We start from the raw sequence: 24,544 nt of genomic DNA on the forward strand, positions 1-24,544 counted from the left end.
GTCACTTACAAATGACAATGATGTTCTTTTCTCCAGGTACGTTTTGTCTACAACAAAAATGCCTTTATATGATTTCTCTTGTTGTCTTTCTCACATGCACACAAACGCACACTCTCACATGTGCAACACAGTGATGACGAGTGTACTGGAGCCTCTAATGACCACAGAAAATATTCCCTCCCATTGCTAAGTCTTCTCAAGAGAGCAACCTGGAAATTGAACCTAGGTGTGTGTGTGTGCGTGCGTGCGTGCGTGCGTGCGTGCGTGTGTGTGTGTGTGTGTGTATATGCGCACATGCTCCCTTTAGCAGGGGCAGCTCCTGATTGATCTGTATAAAGACACACCAGCCACTCTGATTACTGTCTCCATAGCCGGCCATAAATAATGAGATTTAGCTTAATTAGGATCCTCTTGAGGTGTAAAACAAGAGGACGGGCTACAGTTAGCCTCCAGTAATCCACACAGCTCCTGCTCGGCCTGCTAGTGGATTACAACCCCCGGGTCACTGTTTATCCTTTACGTAAACTAACTGCTGTGTGCAGTGCTCGGGCTGTAGAGTGGAGCCGAGCAGAGCAGACACCTCCTGGCCCGATAGCATCTGATCGCTCAGCTACTTGACGAACAACAGGACACTCCGGCTTCCATTCCCCCCCCAGCAGCAGTACCATCACTGCCAATGCTCCATCCATCTTCCAGCTCTTACTCCGGATCTCTATCTCTACTGCTCAGACATGGGGACTGGAAGGGCAATTCAATCTCAGTCATAAATAAAAATAAAAATAAATATAAAAAAAATAAAAAGGAATATAGGTCACAAAAAATGACACAAAATTGTTTTTACATTGAGAATGGTTGCTTATGCTCACCCTCCTGTCCACTATTTATCGACATGAAAACCAATTAGTACGATTGTGTGAAAATAATTGTTAAATTTATGCAAGAAAGGCACATTGTTTGCTGCTGCAAGGAATTATGGGACAGCATTATCTCCTTTCCTTTGGTAAAGGATGGTTCAGTGTACCCTGTGCTAAAGGAGGTACAAAAAAGAAGCATTCGAAGCATGTTTCCTTTGCATTTGGAGAATTCGACGAAAGCTCTTGTCACGGCTGCCACGTAGGGCCTTTTCACATTTGAAATCCGAACCAAGGCCTGGACCAAGATTCATGTTTTTAATCACATTGTATACATTGATCAGGTAGCTAAGTTTTGGTTTCACACTGCAGTTATGCAAACGCACTAAAGAACTATACATGACTAAACTACGTCCTGTCGTCATCACATACGTTATCCGCGTCTCCCGATACTAGTGGGCTAATTGAGTGGTTTGTAGATGGGCTTCCCCGTCCTCTCGTATCCTCTCTCTGAGTTTTTTCAATTGACTGCTGCTCACCCTGTGCTATCGTGGCTCTTTTTGTTTTGTTGCGTTGTTGAGAAGTAAGACAAGGGAACTTTAGCCTACTTGGGTTTTGAGGAGCGGCAGCATTTATTCAGAGACAAACTGAAACCTAGACTGTAGCCTACATTTACTACCACTTAAAGGTCCAGTGTGTAACGTTTTTAGTTGTTCATTATCAAAATCTGTGTTGCCCATTCACAAACTTGTCTTTTTCATTTATATTTACCACCATCAATTCCAAGTATTCCTATTGGCTTGAAATTTGTATTTGCATGAACTGGGGTAGACGCTCCATATTCATGCGCCATCTTGAAATACGTTAGCCGGTAAGGGACATACAGGACATACTGCTCCACCTTTCGCGTTTTCGCTGTCACATGATAAACTCACTCAGGTGCTGCTAATGCTGCTAATGGGTATCGTAGCTTCCCGGCCCCGGCAAGTTTGAAGAAGGAAACGTGGAACATATTCAAAATCTAAATTTCAGGAATAGGAGTCTTCTTCTTTGCCCAGAAAAAGGATACTGAAAAGAGCAAGAGACCAGCGTCATCAGAAAAAAGCGTGAAGGCTACCATAGCTGTAATACGTACTTTGAACTGCATGGCGCGAGAGAGTTGATTGCGATATATGATCTCAACATTGACATATATATAATGGACCAACAGATCCCGTTGCTCTGGACGGAGACCAGTGAAGGATATTAGAAGCACTTTTCCGGTGATGGCTAAGTGTTACTGCGCAGCCTCCAACTGAGAGAGACATCATAAATGTGCCGTGAGCAACCTGTCTGAAAGTTGTTGATTGGCTGTGCCAAGAGAAATTTCAATCATTCCCAATCTTGCAGAGATGGAGAGCGTAGGTATATGTTAGGAGATAACATAGGCACAGGCTAATTATTGCTAGCTAAAATGCTAGTTAACATTAGTAATTACAGTTAAACAGCTAATGTGAGACGAAACTGCCTGAACACTTCTCCTGCACTGTACAGTAATTTCTCTACTGTGCGACAGTAAGTCGCGTGGTTATGACACAATCGTTAGCCTATTTTTACAAAAACGTCTGCTACGGAGCTATAACGTGAGATACAAGGTAATGGAGCCTTTTATACATTGTCGTGTTTCTTTAGAAATAAACAATGGACAAATAGAGTCTTTAAACGCTTCAGATGTAAAGTTATTCGCTGTCAAAGTGGCGCCAAAATGAATGGCAGTCAATGGAATGCTAACGGGAGGTGATGGCTTGGTAGCATCAAAATGGCGCCATAGGAGCTACGCGGTCCGAGGAGAAGCTTACCCCCTTGGATCTCAACGCTAGATGGGAGAAATACCCACACATTGGACCTTTAACAAGTAAACTGCCAGTTATTCACTGCTCAAATAGCTGACAGCTGTCTGCTCTGGGCACATTCACCGTCACGCTCTCTCATGTAGGCTACAAAGCATTGAGCTATTCCTTAAGGAGTGTCCCGGGTCTCATAACACGAAAATAGCCTGACAGAACTTGCTGTAGGCTATTTGGTCCGAAAGTCCGAACTGAACCATGGTTCAGTTTGATCCGGACCAAGACTACCTCTTTTTGTACACATTATCAAACATCTTTTATATAATTGTGACCGCATTGACTGGTCTGATCCTCAGTTGGGAGGTGAGATACTTGATGGAACTGTCCAGTGTGATTTGTCCTATTTTCTGCAGATCAGTGTAGTCTCCATGGAGTTGAAAATCAATTGACACAGCCAAATCAAGGTTATAATCAGCCTCTGTATTCACATTCTTTTTACAGTGTAATGCAGTTTGATAGTCCAGCGATGCTGCAAGTTTAAGTTCTCCATGTATGGCGCCAACTTGAAATTTGCGCTGTTTTGTTCATTGGCAAAAGATAAGCACATTTCACAAGACAACTAAGCGCACAAGGATAAGCAACATTACTCTGTGTGCAGTACAGAAAATCCATGTATTCAGGCAAGGAAGGTAATGCAATAAACACAGTATCTGGTGACTTATGAGCATTGCACAGTGATGACGGAACTGCAAAGAAAGTGTTAATGTTTTTAAGATGACAGGATGAATCTTCATGTGGTTCCATAACTCACTTGCCAATCAGACATAGGGCTATCACTCTTTTCTGAAGGATTGACAGCTGCAGGTATATGTTCAGGTAACAAAAAGGCTGCAAACTTCACCTCAGAGGTTTGAGCACACCTCAACCAATATGTGACAAAAACTGCAGTTTTGCAGTGAGAGAATGGAATGTCTCCCAGAGAGGTGAGGTCTGTCTGTCTTTTAGACTTCCATTTTACGGCGTGTTGGTGAGGCCGACAGATATTGTTTCACTCCCCTTGGCAGAGCCAGGCCTCGCTGCTGACAGCAGGTTTTATTTGATGTGGACGTCCCGTGTTGGGTTTCAGCGCTGGCTTCAACATATGATCTCCATTATGACCAGAGCAGGAACGCATGCTGGTGGATGACTGGTGACTCTGGGCAGACGGGGTTGGAGTAAGGCCAACAGATGGAGATTGGCATGGAGGGAGAAATGTAGAAGTAGAAAGACAAATAGATCAGGTGGACAAGCCAAGAAGAGATGTTGAATAAAATGGATTAAATAAATGAATGAAAATAAAAACAGAAACATGTGAAGGAATAAGTGAGAAAAGTGAATGGGGTTTGGTGTAAATTCAATCCAGTTTAGTAGCAGCCAGGCCCGTACTCCTTTATATTTAGCTGTGTACAAGTAAGAGTTTTGTCCCTTACAAAAATGGTGTGAAAGAAAAAAGTATGCTACTGATTTTTTAATAACAAACCTGCCTTTTTATTTTACAATTTATGGTCAGCGATTGGTTCGATTTCAGAATTTAACATTTAGGCTAACACACACACACACACACACACACACACACACACACACACACAGTTGATGACGCTAAGGAAATGTATATTTTCTTTTAGATATGCAGATGGTCCACATCATCACATCATATACCATCTGTTCATTTATTACATAAAAGTCATCGCTATTAATGATGTTATTGGTATTTTGTATGTCAAACATGTCTTTGAAGAATATATAAGCCTATCAGTCTCCTTCAACTTATATGATTTTTACCCTATTTAATAAAGTCATTTACTCCATACATGTGAAGATGTAAGCATCTATCACAGTTAGTACAATAGCTATAAATGAGAGCAGTTTAGAGTCATGAAAATAAATTTGTGTTTTCAGGGAAGAGATTGCAAATGACATTATCAATACTCCACTACACAGTTCCTTCTGCGGCACACAGTACGTCTTGATAGTGTAGGTCTTCATATTTGATAAACTGATGATTTGATAATCTATGACATACACCAGGCCTTTACTTAATATCACAAGTCTCACCATGAACTTTATATGAATCACTTTTAGCATTAGCTCCACTAAAACATTACATTGCAAAAACATTACACACAGAATGAAATGTAAAGAACTACAACAGGATACAAATTGCTAATCTCATCCAGCATGTACTATATGCGTCACAAAATGTAATTATATGTTGGCACACTACCTGATTGTTACTTAACTAATGGCCTACTTAACTAATGCATCCCTTTAAAATCTGGAATATGTTCCAACTAATAGGTTCAAGGTGTTAGATGGCATTTGTTTAAAGCCAGAGGAATTAATTACACAGAAAGTCTTACATAGCGTCTGCAGTGAAAAGGTCAAAACGATAAGTAACTTAACTATGGCAAACACAAGTTTTGCTCAACAAATGTATTTATTTCTGTCTAATAAGTCAGAGTGCAGAATAATGACTTTAGGAATATACAAAAAATCATTGTCATGCACTCTCTCCATACATCAAATTATTGTCAAACTCCAACTAAGTGGAGTGATAACTGACACAAATAGAGCCTGTGATGACAGTTATAAGCAAAACAGTATCATCATCATCAGCAACTCTGGCAATCAGGAATCAAACGTCGCACAGATGATGTTCTGCATGACCTTCAGGGGCCTAAAATTTCATTCAAGCACCAAAAATTAATCACGTCATTATATGTGCATTTACAGGCTGTTTGCCACCACATAGGACAGCCTTGCAAATGTAATTCTTCAATAATGGGAGCAAGTTGCTTATGGTAGCCTATATAGTCTCCCATCTTCCCTTGTGTTGATAATAACTTGGCTTAACTCTAGCACCAATGCTGTTTAATGTTTAATAATTTGATGGAGGAGGAGGGGGGGTAAATCATATTTATTGGATTTGACTGTTTTGGGGGCTCTCTCCGTCAAATTGAGCATGCACACCATTCTATAATTCCTTCTTATCGGCCAGAGGCTTTAGTTATTTACTTTAAAATGGACTAATTTCTTATTCCAGCGGAGGGGGGACCGGCCGCTGACTTGAACAGCTGCTTCATGACCCAAAAAACTGTCAGTCTTTCCCTGGAATAAATTGTGGAATGTTCCATTTCGCGGCGTGGTGATGGCGGAATCTGGAAGATAACACGAATCCTTCGCAAAACGAGCTGCCTCTCTTTTGTAGCGAAATAAACACAATCACACACGTTTAAACATACGTGACTCTACTTGTGTGACATTAAGTGAGGTTTTAAGCCATATTGGACACGTTGTTTTGTACCGCTCTCCCCCGCCTCTGAGAGCAGAGATTCGTGTAGGCTCATAGTAGAATCAATTCACAGGGAGGGCAGCTTGAAACCGACCGCTCATGCCTGTGCGCCTAGTTTGGGGAGAGTGGCGTGTCGGGCAGCTTGGAGTCTAATAGTCCGGGTAGCATCCGTGCTGTATGTACATGGATGTCTCCCAATGTGTACGTGCATGGCTGTAACGGCTGTACAAAGACCGAGGGAAAAAAATGTGCTCGGAATTTTGATTTGACATGTTGTTAAAGCTCTGATTGAATCTTTGTTTTAGGTGCTGCGGTTTATGACAGGTGAAATAAAGTTACTGCTCCAACCAAGTCCGCTCTGGTGTGGTGGATGTTCCCCTCTAGCTCTCTTTGTGTGTGTGTGTGTGTGTGTGTGTGTGTGTGTGTGTGTGTGTGTGTGTGTCTGTGTGTGTGTGTGTGTGTGTGTGTGTCTGTGTGTGTGTGTGTGTGTGTGTGTGAGAGAGAAAGTGAGTGAGTGAGTGAGTGAGTGAGTGAAACAAAGCGGATGGCACACAGGGAGATAGAGTGAGTGAGTGTGTGTGTGTATTTTCCAATTCCCTCCCAATAAAAAAACAAAAACAAATAAACTTTTCACTGTGGCCAAGCATATCTGACACAGAATCACATCATCTTGACACTTGTCACACACAGTTGGCATGACTCAGATGGCTGCGAAGTTGACAGGTGACATGCGCAGCTACCTCTGTTATTTGTCCATGTGCACAAAGAAACAGTAAAAAAAAACAGGTCTACTAGCAATAGGCTACCAGCAATCAAGATTTCAATTTCAAGATTTGTCAAATAAGGGAAACAGCTTCAATCAACCCCTAACAACCAAAATAGTCAAATATACGTATTTCAGTGTTACATTTATCTTAACTCTGTGGCATCTTTAATTTTAATAATTCTAAGACCATTACTCTGGCTTCTTTCTTTAACTTCTCATCTCCAGGTCACTTTCTTGCACAGGGTATACAGAGCAAGAACACATTACATGTCATCATTCTCTCTGAGTGTAATCTCTGAGATGAATTATTCACAAATATACACTACAATAGACTGTCCAATCAATCCCCCTGATGAACTCTCCTTATCCTTCCTTTAACTGTCTCTGACTGTCGCTCCTCTTTCATTATTCTGTTCATTTCCACAGTCAGACACACACACGCTGCTCTGTGTGTATTCACGTGTGTGTGTGTGTGTGTGTGGTGGCTTGTTTAATGCACTGCAGGTTGGCTCCTGCAGCAGGTCTGACCAGATAAGAGCAGCACACAGCTTTCTGCTGGGAGGGAGGGAGAAAGAGAGAGAGGAACATTGCCTCTTCACTCACATAAACCATTAAATTGTAATAATGGGGCCACCAGCACTCAAACCTGGATCCATAGCGCCCCCTGTGGGTGATAAGCTGTGTGACAGCCCAAGGGACAGGGGTCCTTTTTGTGCTGGGTTTGTGCACCCCGCTGCTGAATGAGGCACTCATGACAATTATTTGGGGTTGAATAGACTTAAAGATGCAACAATTGAAGCATGTGTAGATGAAGACGTGAAGGGTTGAAAGAGTGAGGGAAAGGAGAGATCATGAGGAGAGTGGGAAGGGGAATAGTAAATATCTTGGGGCCAGAGCCATAGCTACAGTATACACCATTGCGGTCAAACATTTCTAAGTGGGAGTGGGGTTGTGCTGAGAAAATTTGGACTCAAGACCGCAGCATTGATATATCAAGTTATGGGTAAGGCCCTGTGTTGAGCCACTGTCTTGTGGCAGAAAGAAGAAAACACCATCCTTGTGCAAAGGATTTCTTCCAGCCAGTGCCAATGTCTGAAATGGATTAAACCCAGATTTGCTTGATGGGGGGCTGCACACACTGCGTTTAAAGTACGAGTGACATGTGTGTGTGTGTGTGTGTGTGTGTGTGTGTGTGTGTGTGTGTGTGTGTGTTGTCCCAAGCCTGAGGCTTCAAGGATCATAAAATCTCAGTTTCTCTCTCCCTGTGTCATCAGAGTAATACGGATTGTGAGAGAGACAGAGAAAGAGTGAGGCAACAGGGCACATTTGCATTAAATGAGTCCACAGATTGTGAAAAGCACAATCAGTTCCTACTTTTTTTGTTTTTCCTCCTCCATGTCCACACACAAATATGGGATCTATTGTTGCCAGATCTGTTAGAGACAGACACACGAGACCCCTTACCTTTCTCTATCGTCCTCTCTCCAGCTCATCATCAATGGGAGCCCAGCTGCTGCCAAACTCATTCAATGCACGCAGAGCGAAGGCCGGGCCCGGTCAAGTTACTGAAGTGGCACTACAGTAGGCAATTTTTCTCTCTTTACCTGAAGTGTCTGAATGTATGGCAGACAAATCAGAGCTCTGATCCAGCCTTCACCTCCTGTGTGGTGGGTGAAAAGGGAGTCAAAGACACAAATGTGCACTGTCTATCCATGCAGCTTGAGGCATTGACCTGGTATGAGGAAACAACAAAAAGTCTGAGGATTCTTGCTCTAAAAAGTTTGGTCTAGGCCAGTTAACTTCCCATGATTCCTTTCACTTCCCTAAAGGCTTATACTAATTGTCGTCACCTGTCGACACACACTCCAGTGTTAATGGGGAGTGTCAGTGCTGCCTTCACAGTATGTATGGTGACCAGCAGCACCACGCTTTCCACACTTCACTTAACACAAAAAAGTCCTGCCAAAACATCAGAGGGTAATGTAATGTAACACCCTCTTGTAAGAAGCTTCTTTCCTTTGATTATGTGTCACAGCTGACAACAAGGAGGCATGTTTTGATATTTCCTTCTGTCTGTCTATCTTTCACACAGCCAACCAGCATGTTATACTAATTGAACACATGCACTGGGAGTTCTGTTGTGTTGCCCCTGGTTTGCGTTTGATTATGTATTCATTGTATCTGGTCTGTTTATGATGCAATGACAGGGACACCGAAGCAAATTTCTGTTTTTCGTTTCTTTTCTTGAGTGAATCTTGTTTTAGAAGAAGCTTAGTTAAATGAATCTAAATGGCTTAAGCAAATCTGTTACAGGTAAGTGAAGAAAGAACAAGGTGTGTTGTTGTAATCTGCTCTTATTTGGATTGATTTATACATTTTCTGGCCATGGTACCAGAATGGTACTGGTAATGGTAATGCAAATAAATCTACTCTTCTGTACGGTCTCAGTACAAGTTGAGGATCATTCTACCCTGCAAACAACTCTGAGCAACTTTTCATTCATAAATGATATATTCACTGTCAGGAGAAAATACAAATATAGATACAAGATTATATGTATGTTAAGTTTGTAGTTGATCACATTTGAAAAGTCGACACTTTCGGTGTGGATATTATGAGTGTATGATCTGAGCCAAAACTTTAAGAACTTCGTTACATGTTTTTGTCTCCTGCAGTTAAAGGCAGGCAGCTGCTTCATATATTCTCTCAGCAGTCTTCCCAGCAGCAAATTTTGCCTTCACTTTATGCTGCGGCTCTCATCTGTTATGTTTTCATTGAGCATTTTTCATCCCTTCAGAAACAAACTTAATGTATTTTGTAGGGTAAAGGTCACCCATTATTTTTCTCGACTATTATGCCCACCACATCGGTTTCTTGTCTAAGTATAGTAAGGAGAAAAAGCCACATGACAACAAAACGAACAGCAAACATCTGTCATTTACAGAACCTTCTCTCTGACATCAAATGTTAAAAAATAAAAGCACTCCCTTGATGCATAAACGTGTATAGTTATTAAATGTATCACTTAACACAAAACAAGGCACCCATCATGGTAGTTTAAGAACTACTGAAACTATGCTGCCACCAAGTGGACAGCAACACTTATTACACATTCAGATTTCATTGTCAGAGTGAGTCAGACTTTAGGAGAGACAGATTGATTGGTGGGATTTCATGAACAGATTTAAAGACAAAACGTTTTTTTTTTTTTTACAAAGTCAGCAGCGTTAAGTGTAATAATGTGATTTTTGAAAAAGAGACTGAATGACCTAAATGATATGGCCAAAAGAATGTGGACGTCCGCATTCTTGATGAAGACCTTGACTGGCCTGCACAGAGCCTGATCCCAACCCCAACAAACACCTTTGGGATGAATTAGAAGGCTGACTGTAAGCCAGTTCTTATCGCCCAACATTAGACATTGAGGGCTTAAGACAACATCGAGCCACACACACACATGCGCACACACACACACACACACACACACACACACACACATGAATATCAGTATACTTTTACATTTAATCTTTTTAGGGTAAATGAAAGAAAACACTTCACTCTCTAATTTATTTACAATGAAAACACTTTATTTCTTCATGTTGTAAGTATCATTTCATTGAAAATAAAAAGACCAGTAAAAAGGAAACAATACAGTTTGAAATTCATATAATACTCCTTGTGATATACCTTCAGTTTGAACCAGCGCAGATATCGATTGAATGGCTTTTTAATTAAGAGTCCTTCCTGTAAATCACGAGGATATCGTCATTCATCATTATTACACATTCTATTCAATGTTTACAGTAAATAGTAACACAAAAAATCACACAAGTCTACAGTAGAGTTTTGCCATACGGGCATGGCGGGCGGTTAAGCTAAACTATCAAAGCGTCACTTGCATGCATGGGTTATTGTCTACGTAGTTGGATGAAAAAAGAGCGTTACAGGACATCAAAAGCACTGAGAGGGAAACAGAAAATCTTCTCTAAGACTGTGCAACTCTGTTCAATAACAACGGTCTATGTTAAAAGCTTTGCATTACACATTGTTACAGAGGTTATCCTTCAGTGTGTGCTCCTAGGACATACAAAATAGTCAGCTATTAGAAAGCACATGGCACATATAACAGCTAAGAACTCTTGGAGTGATATTAGAGCAATAATATAATGATATTAATAATAATTATAATAATAATAATAATACTACTACAGTAATAGATGCAATCTCCCCTCTATGTGACTCTTTCCAATCTGTGTTGCAATGTATTTTACATACAGATCAATTGCAGTTGTATGATGAATTAACTGTACATGGCACTTTAATAACACTATCTAACAGATGTTGATGATTCTGAATAGAGTAGAAAATAAATAGTGTTTATTTAGCTCATTCTCCAGTGAGTGTCCATCCAGTTCCAGTTTTGAATCTACCAGATTTTCAGTATTTGTGTCCTGTTGTAGATGTACACACACACACACACACACACACACACACACCCAGACATATCCAAACTTACACAAACACACAGAGGAATAAGTTGATAAAAGACACTCTTTTAGTTTTTGGAGTACGTGTGCCTTTGTTTCTCTGATCTTGGTGAGAATGTGTACCTCACCTGCAAATTGTTTTATGTTGCGAAGGGGAAACCATGATTTTACATTTCTAATAATTGCTGCAGCGCTCACAAGAGTATATATCTATATATCTTCCTTCCTCCTCTCATTCTCAGCAACCCATCAATTAATCCAAACTCTCTGTGAGAACGAGGCAAAATTAAATCTAGAATGAATATCAGCATTTGTCTTCTCTTGTCCACGCTAGACATGAAAAATGATATGAAAGCTCTCAGCTGCAATCCATCCTCCCTGCTTGTCTCCAGCGTGGCTCTCACTGACTTATCAATAAGCAATGGACAGGCTGATCATTAAGGATAATCTGAGGATGGACTTGAAGAAATCTGGGCTGTACAAGGAAATGAAATGCCATCAGACCAACAAGACCAAGCTAGATGTTTTAGTATCATAATTTTAAATGATGGGAGCGGGTGCCATGCTCTTAAAAATATGTTTTTTTAAAAATTCTGGTGACTGGTTGAGTCCCGTGATGTGTTTGTTTCACCCCTTGCACTGACAGGCCACGTATTTTAGACATGGTTACCCTGGGAAACAAGACAGCAGCTCTCCCATTGGTCCTTTTCTAAACGCAGGTTTTGTTCAGGTCAACTTTCACCGGCAGTGGCCCCGCCTCCTGGCTCTCCTCTGATTGTTTTATGGCGACAGCGATCACAGGACTCAGGTGATACGGGTTTACTTTGTGGGCATTATCCAGAAACTCTTTATCTCCATTGATGCTCAGCTGAAAAGACACAAAGAAGAAATGAGTGAGAACAGCGACAAAACAAGCCACAAGTTCACCTTGACTTTCACACTCACTTAGAGTGCACTCTCATGTTTGCTGAGTCACCAAACTGCTGCAGACAGAGAACCCTTGAATTTGTGAGTGAAACTTAATGTTTTCAAGTCATTGCTTCCCTCACATTAGATTAGATTAGATTCAACTTTATTCAACTTTATTGTCACAAGTACAAAGACAACGAAATGCAGTTTGCGTCTAACCAGAAGTGCAAAAAAGCAGAAAAGTGATATACAAAGTATAGACAGGTGGTGCATAGGCAGGACAATAATATAATATATTTTATATTATATATAATAATAATAATATTAATAGTTAATTAATAGGTTAATTGTCACCGGGATGCAGAGCAAGAGTTCAGTAGGGTGACAACTGCAGGAAAGAAGCTTCCTCTGAACCTGCTGGTATGGGTGCGATGCGTATGCATTGGTTGTGGGTTCTGTGTGTGTACCTGCGTCTTGATGTGCTGCTCTGGTGCGGTGACGAGGCTGGCACAGCTGAGCCACAACATGACCATGATGGACAGGAAGAGACAGGCCGCTAAAATCCACCGCGGAAGGCCTGAACGTCTGCAGGACGAAAGAGTCGGACAGGAAAGGAAGGAGACGAGAGTTAGGGGATGAGACCGAAGAGGGCTAGAAATACAGAGAAACTAAACATTAAGACATCAACAAATACAACTCGCCTGAATGTAAATAAATATGTGAAAAATACACTTTGGAGCCTTTTTTAACGTTGTCCTGCGAATCCCAACTACTTTAAATTGCTTTTCAAAGCATATATAATTGTTTTACATCTTTTATTGTGTTTTTCCTACAGTACCATACATGCAGCTATTAGTTTCCTTAATGTCAGTATGGGAAACATTGAGTTAGATAATCCATCTCAGTGGCTTTATCATGTCTACCTTTGTTTTTGTCGAAGTTACAGTATCACTGCAAGGTATCAGGTATCACAATTGAATGAACAAATCAGATATGTGTGATGGGTTAGCTATCTCAACTAAGTTTCAAGTCTCTGCAAGGTCCTTTTCATGCTGACAGTAAACTGGAAATCAGACTAAGTGGTTTGCTTTTGGAAATGGTTGTCACTAATATTAAGTATATTTTACGGGGAAAGCATTAGTTCTCTCATTTAAGTCTTTAATTCTCAACAGGGTAACTCAAGCTCCAGCTCACCGTGACATGCAGCCGAGGAAGTCGTGCTCAGCTGTGGGGTCGTCTGTGTGCTGGACAGGGTGCTTCCCTTTGCCTCCTGCTTTGGATGCTCCCCTCTCGCCATGTCCCCTCACACCTGCCAAACAATTCATTTAATTTCATTCATTACAAGATTTCAGTTGGATGCTAATGAGGGACATGGATGTGCTGCTATAAATCAATAAAATAATAACTGTATGTGTTGAATATGTTCTCACCATGGGGTCTCTGGGTGTGAGAGTGGACCTGAGGCCAGGGTTTGTCCGCCACGTTGGATCGAGGAGCCTGCAGCTCGGGCAGAGAGTACTCCATCTCTGGCTGGCTCTGAGGAGAGAAAACAACAACATAGACACTCAGCCATCATAACAGAGATTATACCACAGTCATTTACCAGGAACAGGTCTGTTAAACGCTGTGAGGTCAGACCACAGAGGAGCTCCAACTAACAATAGTTGGCTGGGAAGCTTGAATGAGAGAAACATCATATTTAGATCGATCACGGTGAGGTAGTCAAGTACAAATAAAAAATGGAAGAAAGACATTTATGTCGAAAGCTGGAGTGCTGCACCATCTGAATTAACTCTTCTGTTCAGTTCAGTAAAAAGTCTCCCGAATCAATCTGAACACTTAACTAGCTAAATTAATTTGGAGCACTCAATATGTTGCATAACTTAATCAAACAGCCTTCAAAATGATTCCCTTCCTTTGTTCTTGCCTGCTCAACATGTACAACAGTATATTTCTCACCTAAACCAGTTTAATAAAAACCCTTGAACTGGGACAGCACCTCTGAAAAAATAGCTTTAAAAACGACTGCTACACACAGTATTTGCACTGTTGTGTGTTTCATTATGTGCACAGTGTTTCTGGTTCCCCCCTGGAGAACTCATTAAAAGAGGATTTTGGTTCCCCATTGCTGACCCTACCTCCAGTAGTCGGCTTTAACTATACTATTGCTGGCCTCAGCAACAACAACCACACTAACACACGCGCGCACGCACACACACACACACACACACACACACACACACACATCAGAGCAGTACAGTAAATCCCACTGCAGTAGCATCAACCTCCCAGTATTTATCGATTCTGAAACTAAGTGGATCAATGAACTTTGAAACCTCTTGCTGTGTCTTACACTATAATGGGAAAGCAGCAAAATTCATTCACTCTCATTACTTTACTGAGGAAAACGATTGATCTGTTTTCTACTGAATTATTTCAATCACTTTTCCAGAATAACAAAACAACATACTGTAGTCAAACTGTGGAGACATGGCCGGTTAGTTTGCTTCCCAAAACCCTTACAATCCTTCAAACCTCTTCTGTTGAAAAAGTTATTTCACAACCGGGTTTATTACCCCTAGCGAGCAATGTTTTCAGACAGGGTGCATTGAAACCAGATGCAGCGGCAGTGTGAAGGTTTGGGGAGACGTGAGGGGGCTGATTCTCATTGGCTGCAGACTGAGGAGCTCTAACCATCAGAATGAGCGGAGCCTGATCTGCATCTGTCATGCATTATGAGAGAGGGAATGCAAAAGGTGCTCTGGCTTACAGAAAGAGAGAGGGGAGAGACAGAGAGAAAGAAATAAAGAGGGGTTTGAGAGTTCAGAAAACATCTCAGCCATGAAGAGACAAGCTTTCAGGCGGAGGAGTGGTGGATACAATTAGACTGCATCTCACCCTCTTAATTTGTTGATTTTGGGCCTGGATACAGTCTGTTTTTTGAGGGTCGACAAATGAATTCAAACGTGTAATGTGAAAGAACTTTGACTGACTTTAATCACAAAACACTGTCTCTTTGCCTCCATATGGAGAGGGGAAATGGTTACAAAAGGTATCCAAGGCCCCTCTGGCTGTGCATTAGGTAAGCAAATTATTCATCAAAGAAAGACACCTTGGGGAAATATTGAGCGTAAATTGGACTTTAAATTGGACTGATACTGTCGAAATCATGGCCTTTAATCTAGAGGCCTTAAATCTGAACTTTGATTGCAGCACCCCCATGTGGTCAATTAAGACCACTTTTTTATATCTCCATTAGGCATGGGACGACAGGAAAACAGAAAATGTATAGAAAATGCAAAAAAAACAACAACATGTGTTAAAGGGTTTAACACCTCAGACTGAAACACAAGTAGGATTAAAAGACATTTCTGGTGATATTCTGCATTTCTCTAATTGTCAACAAATCTCATGAAAAGACCAAAAGAAGAGTATCAAAATCCTGATATAGCTTCTTGGTCTGTGCCATAGAGCTCCATTGTTACCCAAACTGAGCGACAACTTCATTACACGAGTGCACCATGTCAGTGTGTCATGAAATCTGCTGATGAAAATAATTCCCAATATATGCACTATTTACTCCTGTTTGTTTAAAAATTACAATGCCCAGCTTTGTTAGGAAATTACTGAGTGTTATGAATCTGTTACATTCCATTCTCTAAAAACTATAAACAAAGCCTGTCTCATCTGTTTTAATTGGTTTCATATATTTGTATTGTCAATTGTTACACTGTTTTCCTTTCTGAAGATTTATCTGCATGAACCAGCCTTGAACCATTCCTCCTTTCCTCTGGAGCCTCTTTCTTATCTATCTTCTCTTACGTCATCTAAGTGAATGGAGCGATTGTAAGAAAATCTATATATTCTTGTGTGTCTCATTAAGCCTTTAGAACAATGTGAACTGAACCCTGCTTCGTGTCACTTTGTTCTCCGAGATCTCGTAATGCTTTCAGAATCATCTCACAGAGGTCAAGCCAGTAGATGATAGGATACAAACAGCAAAACAATTGTGATCAGTTTGTTTTAGAACGCTGAGCCTTGTTTAAAAATGAGAAAAATATACTTGTGACCCAATTTTAAAAGTTTGCCTTCGGTAGGAACTAATGGGCTTGGGGCTGAGAGCATCCTGTATGTAATGTTCGTGCTTAAGTCACTTTCAGTGTATTGTGCCTGGAGGAGTAAACTAAACTGAGAAAGTACACCGACTTCCTTTTCAGTGTAGCATCATAAGTCAAAGTCACGCTTCCTTCAAACATTGTTATTTCACGGGAGCTCTCAGTTCTGTTCAGGGTTTTTGTTTCTTTAAAATGTATTCGGGCAGAATGACTAATGCAATTGTCAAGAACAAATAGGGTAGGGACTTTCTCTCTTTGTATTCAGCCTTACGCCGAGTTCAATTTGTTCTGCAGGTCAGCTCGCTAACAGAACCACAGCTCAGTTGGAGGAAGTCTTAAATCGACTCACTTTTGTCCCAAACACTCTGACTCCATTGCACTATCATGGGCTGATTTGTCAAAAATAACAAAGAGGTGAGAAGAGAATGACTGAGGTAAAGGGCTGTTTTGCCAATATTTCCTCAAAATTACAAGTTTTCTTTATTTTTTTTCCTTCACTGGGGGACAAACCGCAGCTGTGACCTAAAAGTAACTTACTCCACCCTTATAATCTGAACTAACTGCTACCACTGATGTTTGTTTGTTATGCACATGACCAGTTATTCTCACAACTTGAGGTCACACAAGCACATAGATGGATGTATAAGGACAGCCAGCTCTTTATGGCCATCCACATAATTTATATGGCAGACAGCGTTGGCTTGTTCTCTGCTGTCCCTCAATTTAGCTGGACTTTTTCTGTTGTTTCAACACTCAGAGAGTCAATCTGTCAACTTGGTGGCGGTTTGCCAGCTGCCCACTAAACACAGGCCTGATAGTCTTCTCACAGCCCCCGTGGAGCCTGGCTTCCCCTCGCTGCTTCAGCCTGCATGTCACTTTCATAAAGAGCAAACATCCATCACTATGTCTGAAAGAAATGTTAGTAATTTCATGTTCTGTGGCTGCTGCATCTCTATAGGAGGTGGTGCCTCAGAGTCCACTCTGCACACAGTTTCTTAAACCTAATAGTAAATTTCAGCATATAAAAGACTCCTCTGTTATACAGTAGCCCTTCTGTATGGGTTACTGTGTATGAATACTGTAATTTCCCATTGAGCCCTTTAATTATGTAGCTAAAAATGCCATCAAAGTCACAAACGGGAAACCCCCTGACAGGGATGCAGGTTTCTGACCAGTTTTTGGAGGACATAGTTGGGTAGTCTGGTGGTTAGACAGACCAATACTTATTATAGCCTTAATGTATAGGTGGTGTACTGCATTTACCTTAGCAATATGTGCAAGCTCAACTAGAGAGCCAGAGTATTTATGCATACACCTATAAATTTGCTATGAAATCATAGAAAATGTGAAGAAATTTTTAAACTGCATCTGGATACAGATCTGCATGAAAATACCATAGACTGTATAATATTAATGCACAAAGCATCCAGTTCGGCAAAGTGCTGCAAATGCGGAAGTGCCTTAAACCTGCATTCTATCTGAATTCCAGCAGGGGGCGACACGTGCGGTTGCAAAAGGAGGTCGGTTTCTGTAGAAGTCTATGAGAAAGTGATCCACTTCTCACTTGATTTATTACCTCAGTAAACATTTTCGTAATGAGTTTATGGTCTCAATCACTAGTTTTAAGTCTTCTGCAATACAGAATGATGTTAATTTTTTGAATTATGGTCTCATTGATTTTAAAATCGGCGATAAAGCAGGGGGTGTTTTAGGGCGTGGCTATGATGTGATTACCAGTGAAAGTGTGTGACGTAACGTAGAGTGTAAGCAGCTCCTCCCTCACTCCTCCCTCTCGTCTAAAATCGTCACATCCGCAACCAGGATGGCTGCGCCCATAACGGCAAACACGATGATGGATAGCAGATCTCCACAAACCAATGGGTGACGTCACACATGCTCTGTCCATTAATATTATACAGTCTATGGAAAATACACACAAAGTGACAGATAATCACTGGATGTATATGTGTACCAATGTAAGTAGTTCATCAGTTGTAAAAATGTTAAAAAAAAAAGCCCTTAACTCTAATCCTGTAAAAAAAAAAAAAAAAAATAGTTCCCAAACTTTCAACCACTTTTACAGTTTTTCAGATGTTCAACAAACAGACAAACCAAAGGGGGCCAACATATAATTTCCTTGGTAGGGGTAGTCATGAAACTGAGTCTGACTGCTCCATTTCAAATTACAGAACTAAAACTTCTGAATATGTATTTGTCACAGCCAGAAGGTTATTCTTTAGTGCAGTCCACTCTTTTCTAAATCTCCCAGTGAGTCTCCATCCTGAGGTGAGTTTACCACAGCTGGCCCTGCCAGTTATCAAATATGCATGGTGCTGAAGTAATTGACATAATTTAAAAGGACATTTATAAACAATTAAAGTGCTGAAAAAATGTGTGCAGCTCTCTGAAGTCAGCCACCTTGTTCCCATCCCGCTGTGCGCCCTTGCTCACTCAACCTTCACAGATGCACTGACTCTAAAATGGGCTGTGAGTTGTTTTGGCAGTGACCCAAGCTCTACGGCAGCGTATAGCTTAGAGGATATATTTCACTATCTTAACAGGAAGCAGGGGTTAGCTCAACTAATAATCTATAAAGGTCTGCTTGCTTGCTTTTAACCTCCAGGTAAAAACATATGACATGAAAAAGCTTTGTAGATATGAATCTTATCATTTCCCCCCCATCATGACTCAGTGGGCCATAATATAGTGTATGAGGATAGTTCATTTATAGAGATTTTAGTATGCATTTGCCTGTCTTTTGCAGCAAAGCACTTAAAGATCCAAACGGTATTGTCAGTGCAGATATTCAGACTACAGCTAAAATTTAAACATATAATTCCTAAATTAATTCGGATTCATGCAACATAGACATAAACTGTAAAGAAATACACATATTCACACCATCACAGTAAAGTGGTGTATTCTGTTTCTCTTTGCTTTTGTTCACTGATAAGATTTGGTATGGCTGGACTTCAACCCAAACAGGAAGAGGACTCACTTTTAAAAGCTGACTTTGCTGCTGTGTTTTCTCGCAGCATTGCAGGCGCAGAGATCACGTCAGCCTAATTTCTTACATTTTTGGAAGTGACGTTTGGGTCAGTGTAGCTGGAAGTTATTTTCTTTTTCAGTGTAGCCACAGGAAGCATTGCTGCTTACCACAACTCCATTGTTTTTCCTCTCTAAATTATCAACACACTGCTGCTGCCACAAACACAAAAACACATCATGTCAGGCAAATTTGAGAACGCTTAGGAGCTGGGTTTAGCTTCAAACACCACCAGGTTACATAAACTGTGAATAGAAGAGTGAACAGAAAACTTTCATTTACCTGAACATTTAGCAGAATCTAACTTTGACCGTTTATGTATGAATTGTCTTACCTGAAAAACCACAACTTTTCCATCATCAGCCTGCAGGTAGAAAGTCCAGGTGGAGGAGATGAAGCTCTGGGCAGAGCTGACGATGTCGTTGCACCAACTGGACACGGCCTCCATCACAGAGGGGGGCTTAGGGCGGAGAGTCATGGCCCTGAGCTGTGAAAGAGAGAGCAAGATCCTCTATTACAAGGAGAAGTACTGACTATGACTATGTATGTGCTTCAGTATACTGTATGTGCACACTTGTGTTGTTAGTAGTGATATTAACATCCAGACATCTAAAGTCACTTTGGCTCTCATAGCTGCATTTGCAGTGTTTGTGTGTGCAGCCTTTCTCACCTTCCTCCTCTTGATCTCAGGTTCAGAGGGTTGGCTGGCACAGCCGGTGCAGCAGGCCTCCTGTTCCAGCAGCTTAATATATGCCTCCTGGCAGGCGGGAGAGAGAGAGAGAGAGAGAGAGAGAGAGAGAGAGAGAGAGAGAGAGAGGGAGAGAGATAGTTGTGAAGCATGAAAGAAGAAGCATGATGGTAAAAAAAGAAAGAGACGAAGAGGGGTGTGAAAGAGCAAAACGTTAAAGAAGAAGCACAAAAGAGAGTGGGCATGGAGCATGGTTTATGTGGTAGGAAGATAAAGATGCAAGGGAGATGTATCTGTTGGCCGTCCGCGGAGACCATTCACTCCACGTTGCTGTGATTAAAACAGGGGGCATCGGGGCATCTGCCTTCTGGACGACAAATCACATCATTGATTTCCAATACAGCAGTTCAAAAAAGCCTCAAACACCCGGAATAAATACTCAATAAGTCTGCCAGCTTTTAAGAAACAGTACAATATTAGCCGAGCTGTTGTGTTTTACATTTTGATGTTTAGGTAAAAGAGTCCAGTCTTGTCAAAAGGATTCACTTCTTCAAGGTTTTAAGACACAATTTAAAAAGAAATAGCTGGAAGTTGAACCTGCATTTAATGTTGCACTTAGTAAACTTAGGTTGAAATGAATCATATGGGCTACACTTAGATTTGATTTTTATGAGGATTCGGCCCACTGCCATTCATTTTGACAACATGTTAAGGACTGAGGCCTCAGCAGTAGGGCTGCACGATATAAGGGCAAATATGTGATAACGTTGTTGAATATCGCGATAACGATATTACTTGCCATAAATATACAGATATTAAAATGTACTCAGTTCTGCTGCTTTCCGTATACTGCTAAAATACAACAAATTGATTGTTTAATTTAAAACAAATGAAAGGAAATCATTTCTAACATTATTGAACATTGTATTGAATATAAAAGGCACCACCAAAAAATAATGACAGATACATTATAAAGTGCAATTTTCTGATATTCTCTTTCAACTATCACAAAAATCTCTGAGTGTCTTTCGCCATATGTCGCAGCCTTTCGCGATATGTTTATTGCCTCACTTTATATGACGAAGACGATATCATTGTGATGACGTTTAAAAAAAAACGATATATTGTGCAGCCCTACTCAGCAGCTTAAACTTTGGCCTCGGGCTGCTCAGCAAGACTGTCAGACCGGCAAAGCCATTCAAACGGACAGTCCAAGAGACAGACTGACACACTGACTCACCTCCCTGACACTCCTCCCTGCTGGTGTTGAAGCCGGCGTTGCCATTGACAAACTGGCAGATGGAGTAGAGACGACAGCCGCGGTGACAGGCGTTCATTATGGAGTCCTACCAGGCAGACAGGGAGAAGAAAGGGAGATGCAAAATTAGAGATGTCTCCTGCACTCTTGCATAAACCTTGTTAGAAAACATGACAAAGATGGGTTATGGCATCCCTTAATGACACGGTGCAGCTGTTGTATTATATCTGTCATAAACAGTTGATAGGAAGCTTTCAAATAAAACCCAGTGATATTGAGCCAGTAGCAACAAAAAAAAACTTGTGCAGGAAAATGAGGTGGTGAGAAAATAAGATGCACATTACTGTACTTCCTCTTGTCATAATGCATAAATTCTCGGTTTGAAATCAGGAAACAGCGCCCTCTGGTGACCTCTCTGGGAACAGGAGAGACAAAGAGATTCCCTGACCGCGACCATGAACGGTTTATTACAGCCTTGTGCTTGTCATCATCTTCACTGCGTGTCCCTGTTTATTCACAGAGGGGTGTTTATCTCAAACCATTCAACTTATAGTTTGGAGGCGAGTCAGGCGACTGCCTATTCAGCACTTCTGTAGTTACTGCCCAGTATGTTGGCCCTAAAACTCGACATATTATGCTCAAGTCGCTCGTTTTCAATCACAATCTTCAAAGCAGGTGACTGTGAACTGCTTTGCAGCTCTGCTCCTGCTGCCCTGCAGGATGCCTGAACCACACCTGAAGGCAGCACAGGAGGAGGAGGAGGAAGAAGAAGAGGGGGAGGTGGTGGGAGGAAAAACATCCGACACTGGAAATCTAGGTAAGGCTATAAACCACATAAACTCCATGGTGAGATTACCAGCAATCATTTACCGTCCTGCTAGGTTCTAGTCTGGCGTCGTCTAAGCAGGAAGATGCTGTGTAGGCTATACTGTCATTAAAAGATAATTGTTTCATGGCTCATAATAGTTTCACTGATCGTGCACAACATGCGCTACGCCTGCCCTGACCGATCTTAATTGCGTATTAAGGATGTATCAATTATTGGCGCAGTTTAAAGCGAGTGCATCTCGAGATGAGCTGACTGAATGCAGTGCACTTCTTGGACGAGTCTGTGAGGTGCAGAAGAAAATGAGCTGCATCCATCTTTCGGCCTAATTGTGCGCCGTAGCAACTAAGAGGATGCAGCGAAAAATCGGAGCGAGCATGCCATTACGCACAGACCTAAACATATTTCTTTTATATTTTTCATGTCAAGATAGAGTTTTTTTTAATTTATTTTTTTTTTATGCCGAGTATATGGTGTACGTCTGTGTGTCCGTGCGGGCGCTGAAATGTCGGACAGCAGGATGTAGCATTTCTGTCAGCTTTGCGATAATGCGCTTTCTGCAGAGACAGCCTACGCTACAGCACACAGGAATAACTTACTTTAGCAGGGCTTTTGTTTTTGATGGTGAGCTGGCATTGCTTTTTGCAGTAATTGATGTCGCCCAGTTGGTTGTCAAACAGATCCGAAGACGCCGCAGCGAGCCCGGCAAGAAGCACCGAGAGTAGGGCCGAGAAGCCGCACATCTTTTCGCCGAGCCGTAGCATCTGAAACCCTGGAGAAGAGGAGCGGAGAGTCGAGCGTCAACCAGTACTGAGCTCCCTTTGTGGCGGCGCTGCTGCTGGTGCGGATGCTGCTGATGCTGCTGCCTCAGCCCGGGTCCTGTCTGCTCCGCTGGTCTGCCTCTGCTCGTGGCGTCACGCGCATCATCATCATCATCATCACGCCCAAACTGGCCCCCCTAAACACACACACACACACACACACACACACACACACACACACACACACACACACACACACACACACACACACACACACACACACACACACACAAACACAACCTGCCTTCACTGCAGTGCACAAAGTGGCAGTGATGACATATATAAACAAAAAATGTGTCAGATAGTTGAAAAGGCCCTGCACAGAGCAGACAAATGGAGCGTTTGTTGAAGTATTGACATGCATAATCAATGTAGGCCTATCCGTTGAATGGAAAGATCCTGCTGGGACATGTGGTCGACAACACATATCAGCTGAGGAGAGATTGCCTGAACCAACAACTAATATATTTCATTGTCTGTTTGATGGTTTCTTTGCGATGCACTCTGTAACTTTGGTTTATGAATGTGCTTTAATAATAATAAAACATTGTAACGTGAAGATGACTGTTTGATTATTGTGAACATTGTAGGGATATTGTGTACCTTATTATACTTATTATAATTCTCAGATCAAATAGGCTACAACAGTGTAAAAATACTCAGTTACAAGTAAACGTATAGGGTTACATTTAAAAAAATACATCAGTAAAAGTAGCCTACACAAGTATTAAGTACAGTATTAACATTTAATATGTTAAATGCACTTAACATATTAAAAGTAAAAGTACTCATTATGCAGAATGGCCCCTTTTAAGAGTTATATTATTAGTTGTATTGATATACAGTGGACAATGTAGACAGCAGTTGAATGTTGTAGCTGAAGAGCTAATTCTCTTTCATTCCTACTACTGGACAGTTGAATCTATAACAATAGAGAATATTTCAAAGTAGTAGTAGTTTTGTAGCCTATATAATTAATTGATGTAGCATCATCTATTTATATGTAAAATTGTAATTGACATAGTAATGTGATGTAGTAGAGTAATAGCATACATAGAATAAAATGGGAATATAATAATATTGTTCTAGTCTACTAAGTACTTGAGTGCATATACGTAGTTACTCTTTATTAGGCTTTATTAGGCCTATATTTCCAGAAAAGGGTGTTATTTTAGTATAACAAATATTAGTGTGTAATATAAGCAAATTTGTTTAACTATATTCGTGGGGTCCAAAAACTGGGAATACAGTATACTTGTGGGGTCCGGACAGCTTTGTGGGGCCAAAATGCTGGACCCCATAACTTTAAATGGCTGTTTGAGGGTTAAACTTGGTTATAGGATTAGGGTTAGAATTAGGTCATGGTTAGGGTGAGGGTAAGGGTTAAGGTTAGGCATTTAGTTGTGATGGTTAAGGTTAGGGTAAGGGGCTAGGGAATGCATTATGTCAATGACGGGTCCCCACAAAGATAGTGCCACGCACTGTGTGTGTGTGTGTGTGTGTGTGTGTGTGTGTGTGTGTGTGTGTGTGTGTGTGTGTGTGTGTGTGTGTGTGTGTGTGTGTGTGTGTGTGTGTGTGTGTGTGTGTGTGTGTGTGTGTGTGTGTGTGTGTCAGGCAGCA

General features: G+C 41.2%; 1 protein-coding gene and 1 long non-coding RNA gene across 2 annotated transcripts in view; both read right to left on the reverse strand.

Annotated features, from left to right (window-relative positions):
* The window catches only part of LOC116063210, a 42,342-nt gene extending 33,729 nt beyond the window's left edge, over nt 1-8,613 (reverse strand). Inside the window, exon 1 of the long non-coding RNA XR_004108210.2 lies at nt 8,239-8,613. This is a non-coding gene — a long non-coding RNA (uncharacterized LOC116063210). The remainder of the gene's footprint in view (nt 1-8,238) is intronic.
* A 1,730-nt stretch (nt 8,614-10,343) lies between these two features.
* On the reverse strand, nt 10,344-23,030 carry tmem59l (transmembrane protein 59-like). Its single transcript, XM_036007535.1, has 8 exons — nt 22,703-23,030; nt 21,262-21,365; nt 20,002-20,098; nt 19,666-19,818; nt 13,601-13,706; nt 13,365-13,479; nt 12,638-12,755; nt 10,344-12,129 (listed from the first exon to the last, which is right to left on the reverse strand). The coding sequence occupies exons 1-8, from the start codon at nt 22,865-22,867 to the stop codon at nt 11,971-11,973; spliced, it is 1,017 nt and encodes a 338-aa protein (XP_035863428.1). The 5' UTR covers nt 22,868-23,030; the 3' UTR covers nt 10,344-11,970.
* Nucleotides 23,031-24,544: the final 1,514 nt, after the last annotated feature.

The sequence above is a fragment of the Sander lucioperca genome, chromosome 11 (genome assembly GCF_008315115.2).
Source record: "Sander lucioperca isolate FBNREF2018 chromosome 11, SLUC_FBN_1.2, whole genome shotgun sequence".
NCBI classification, from domain to species: Eukaryota; Metazoa; Chordata; class Actinopteri; order Perciformes; family Percidae; genus Sander; species Sander lucioperca.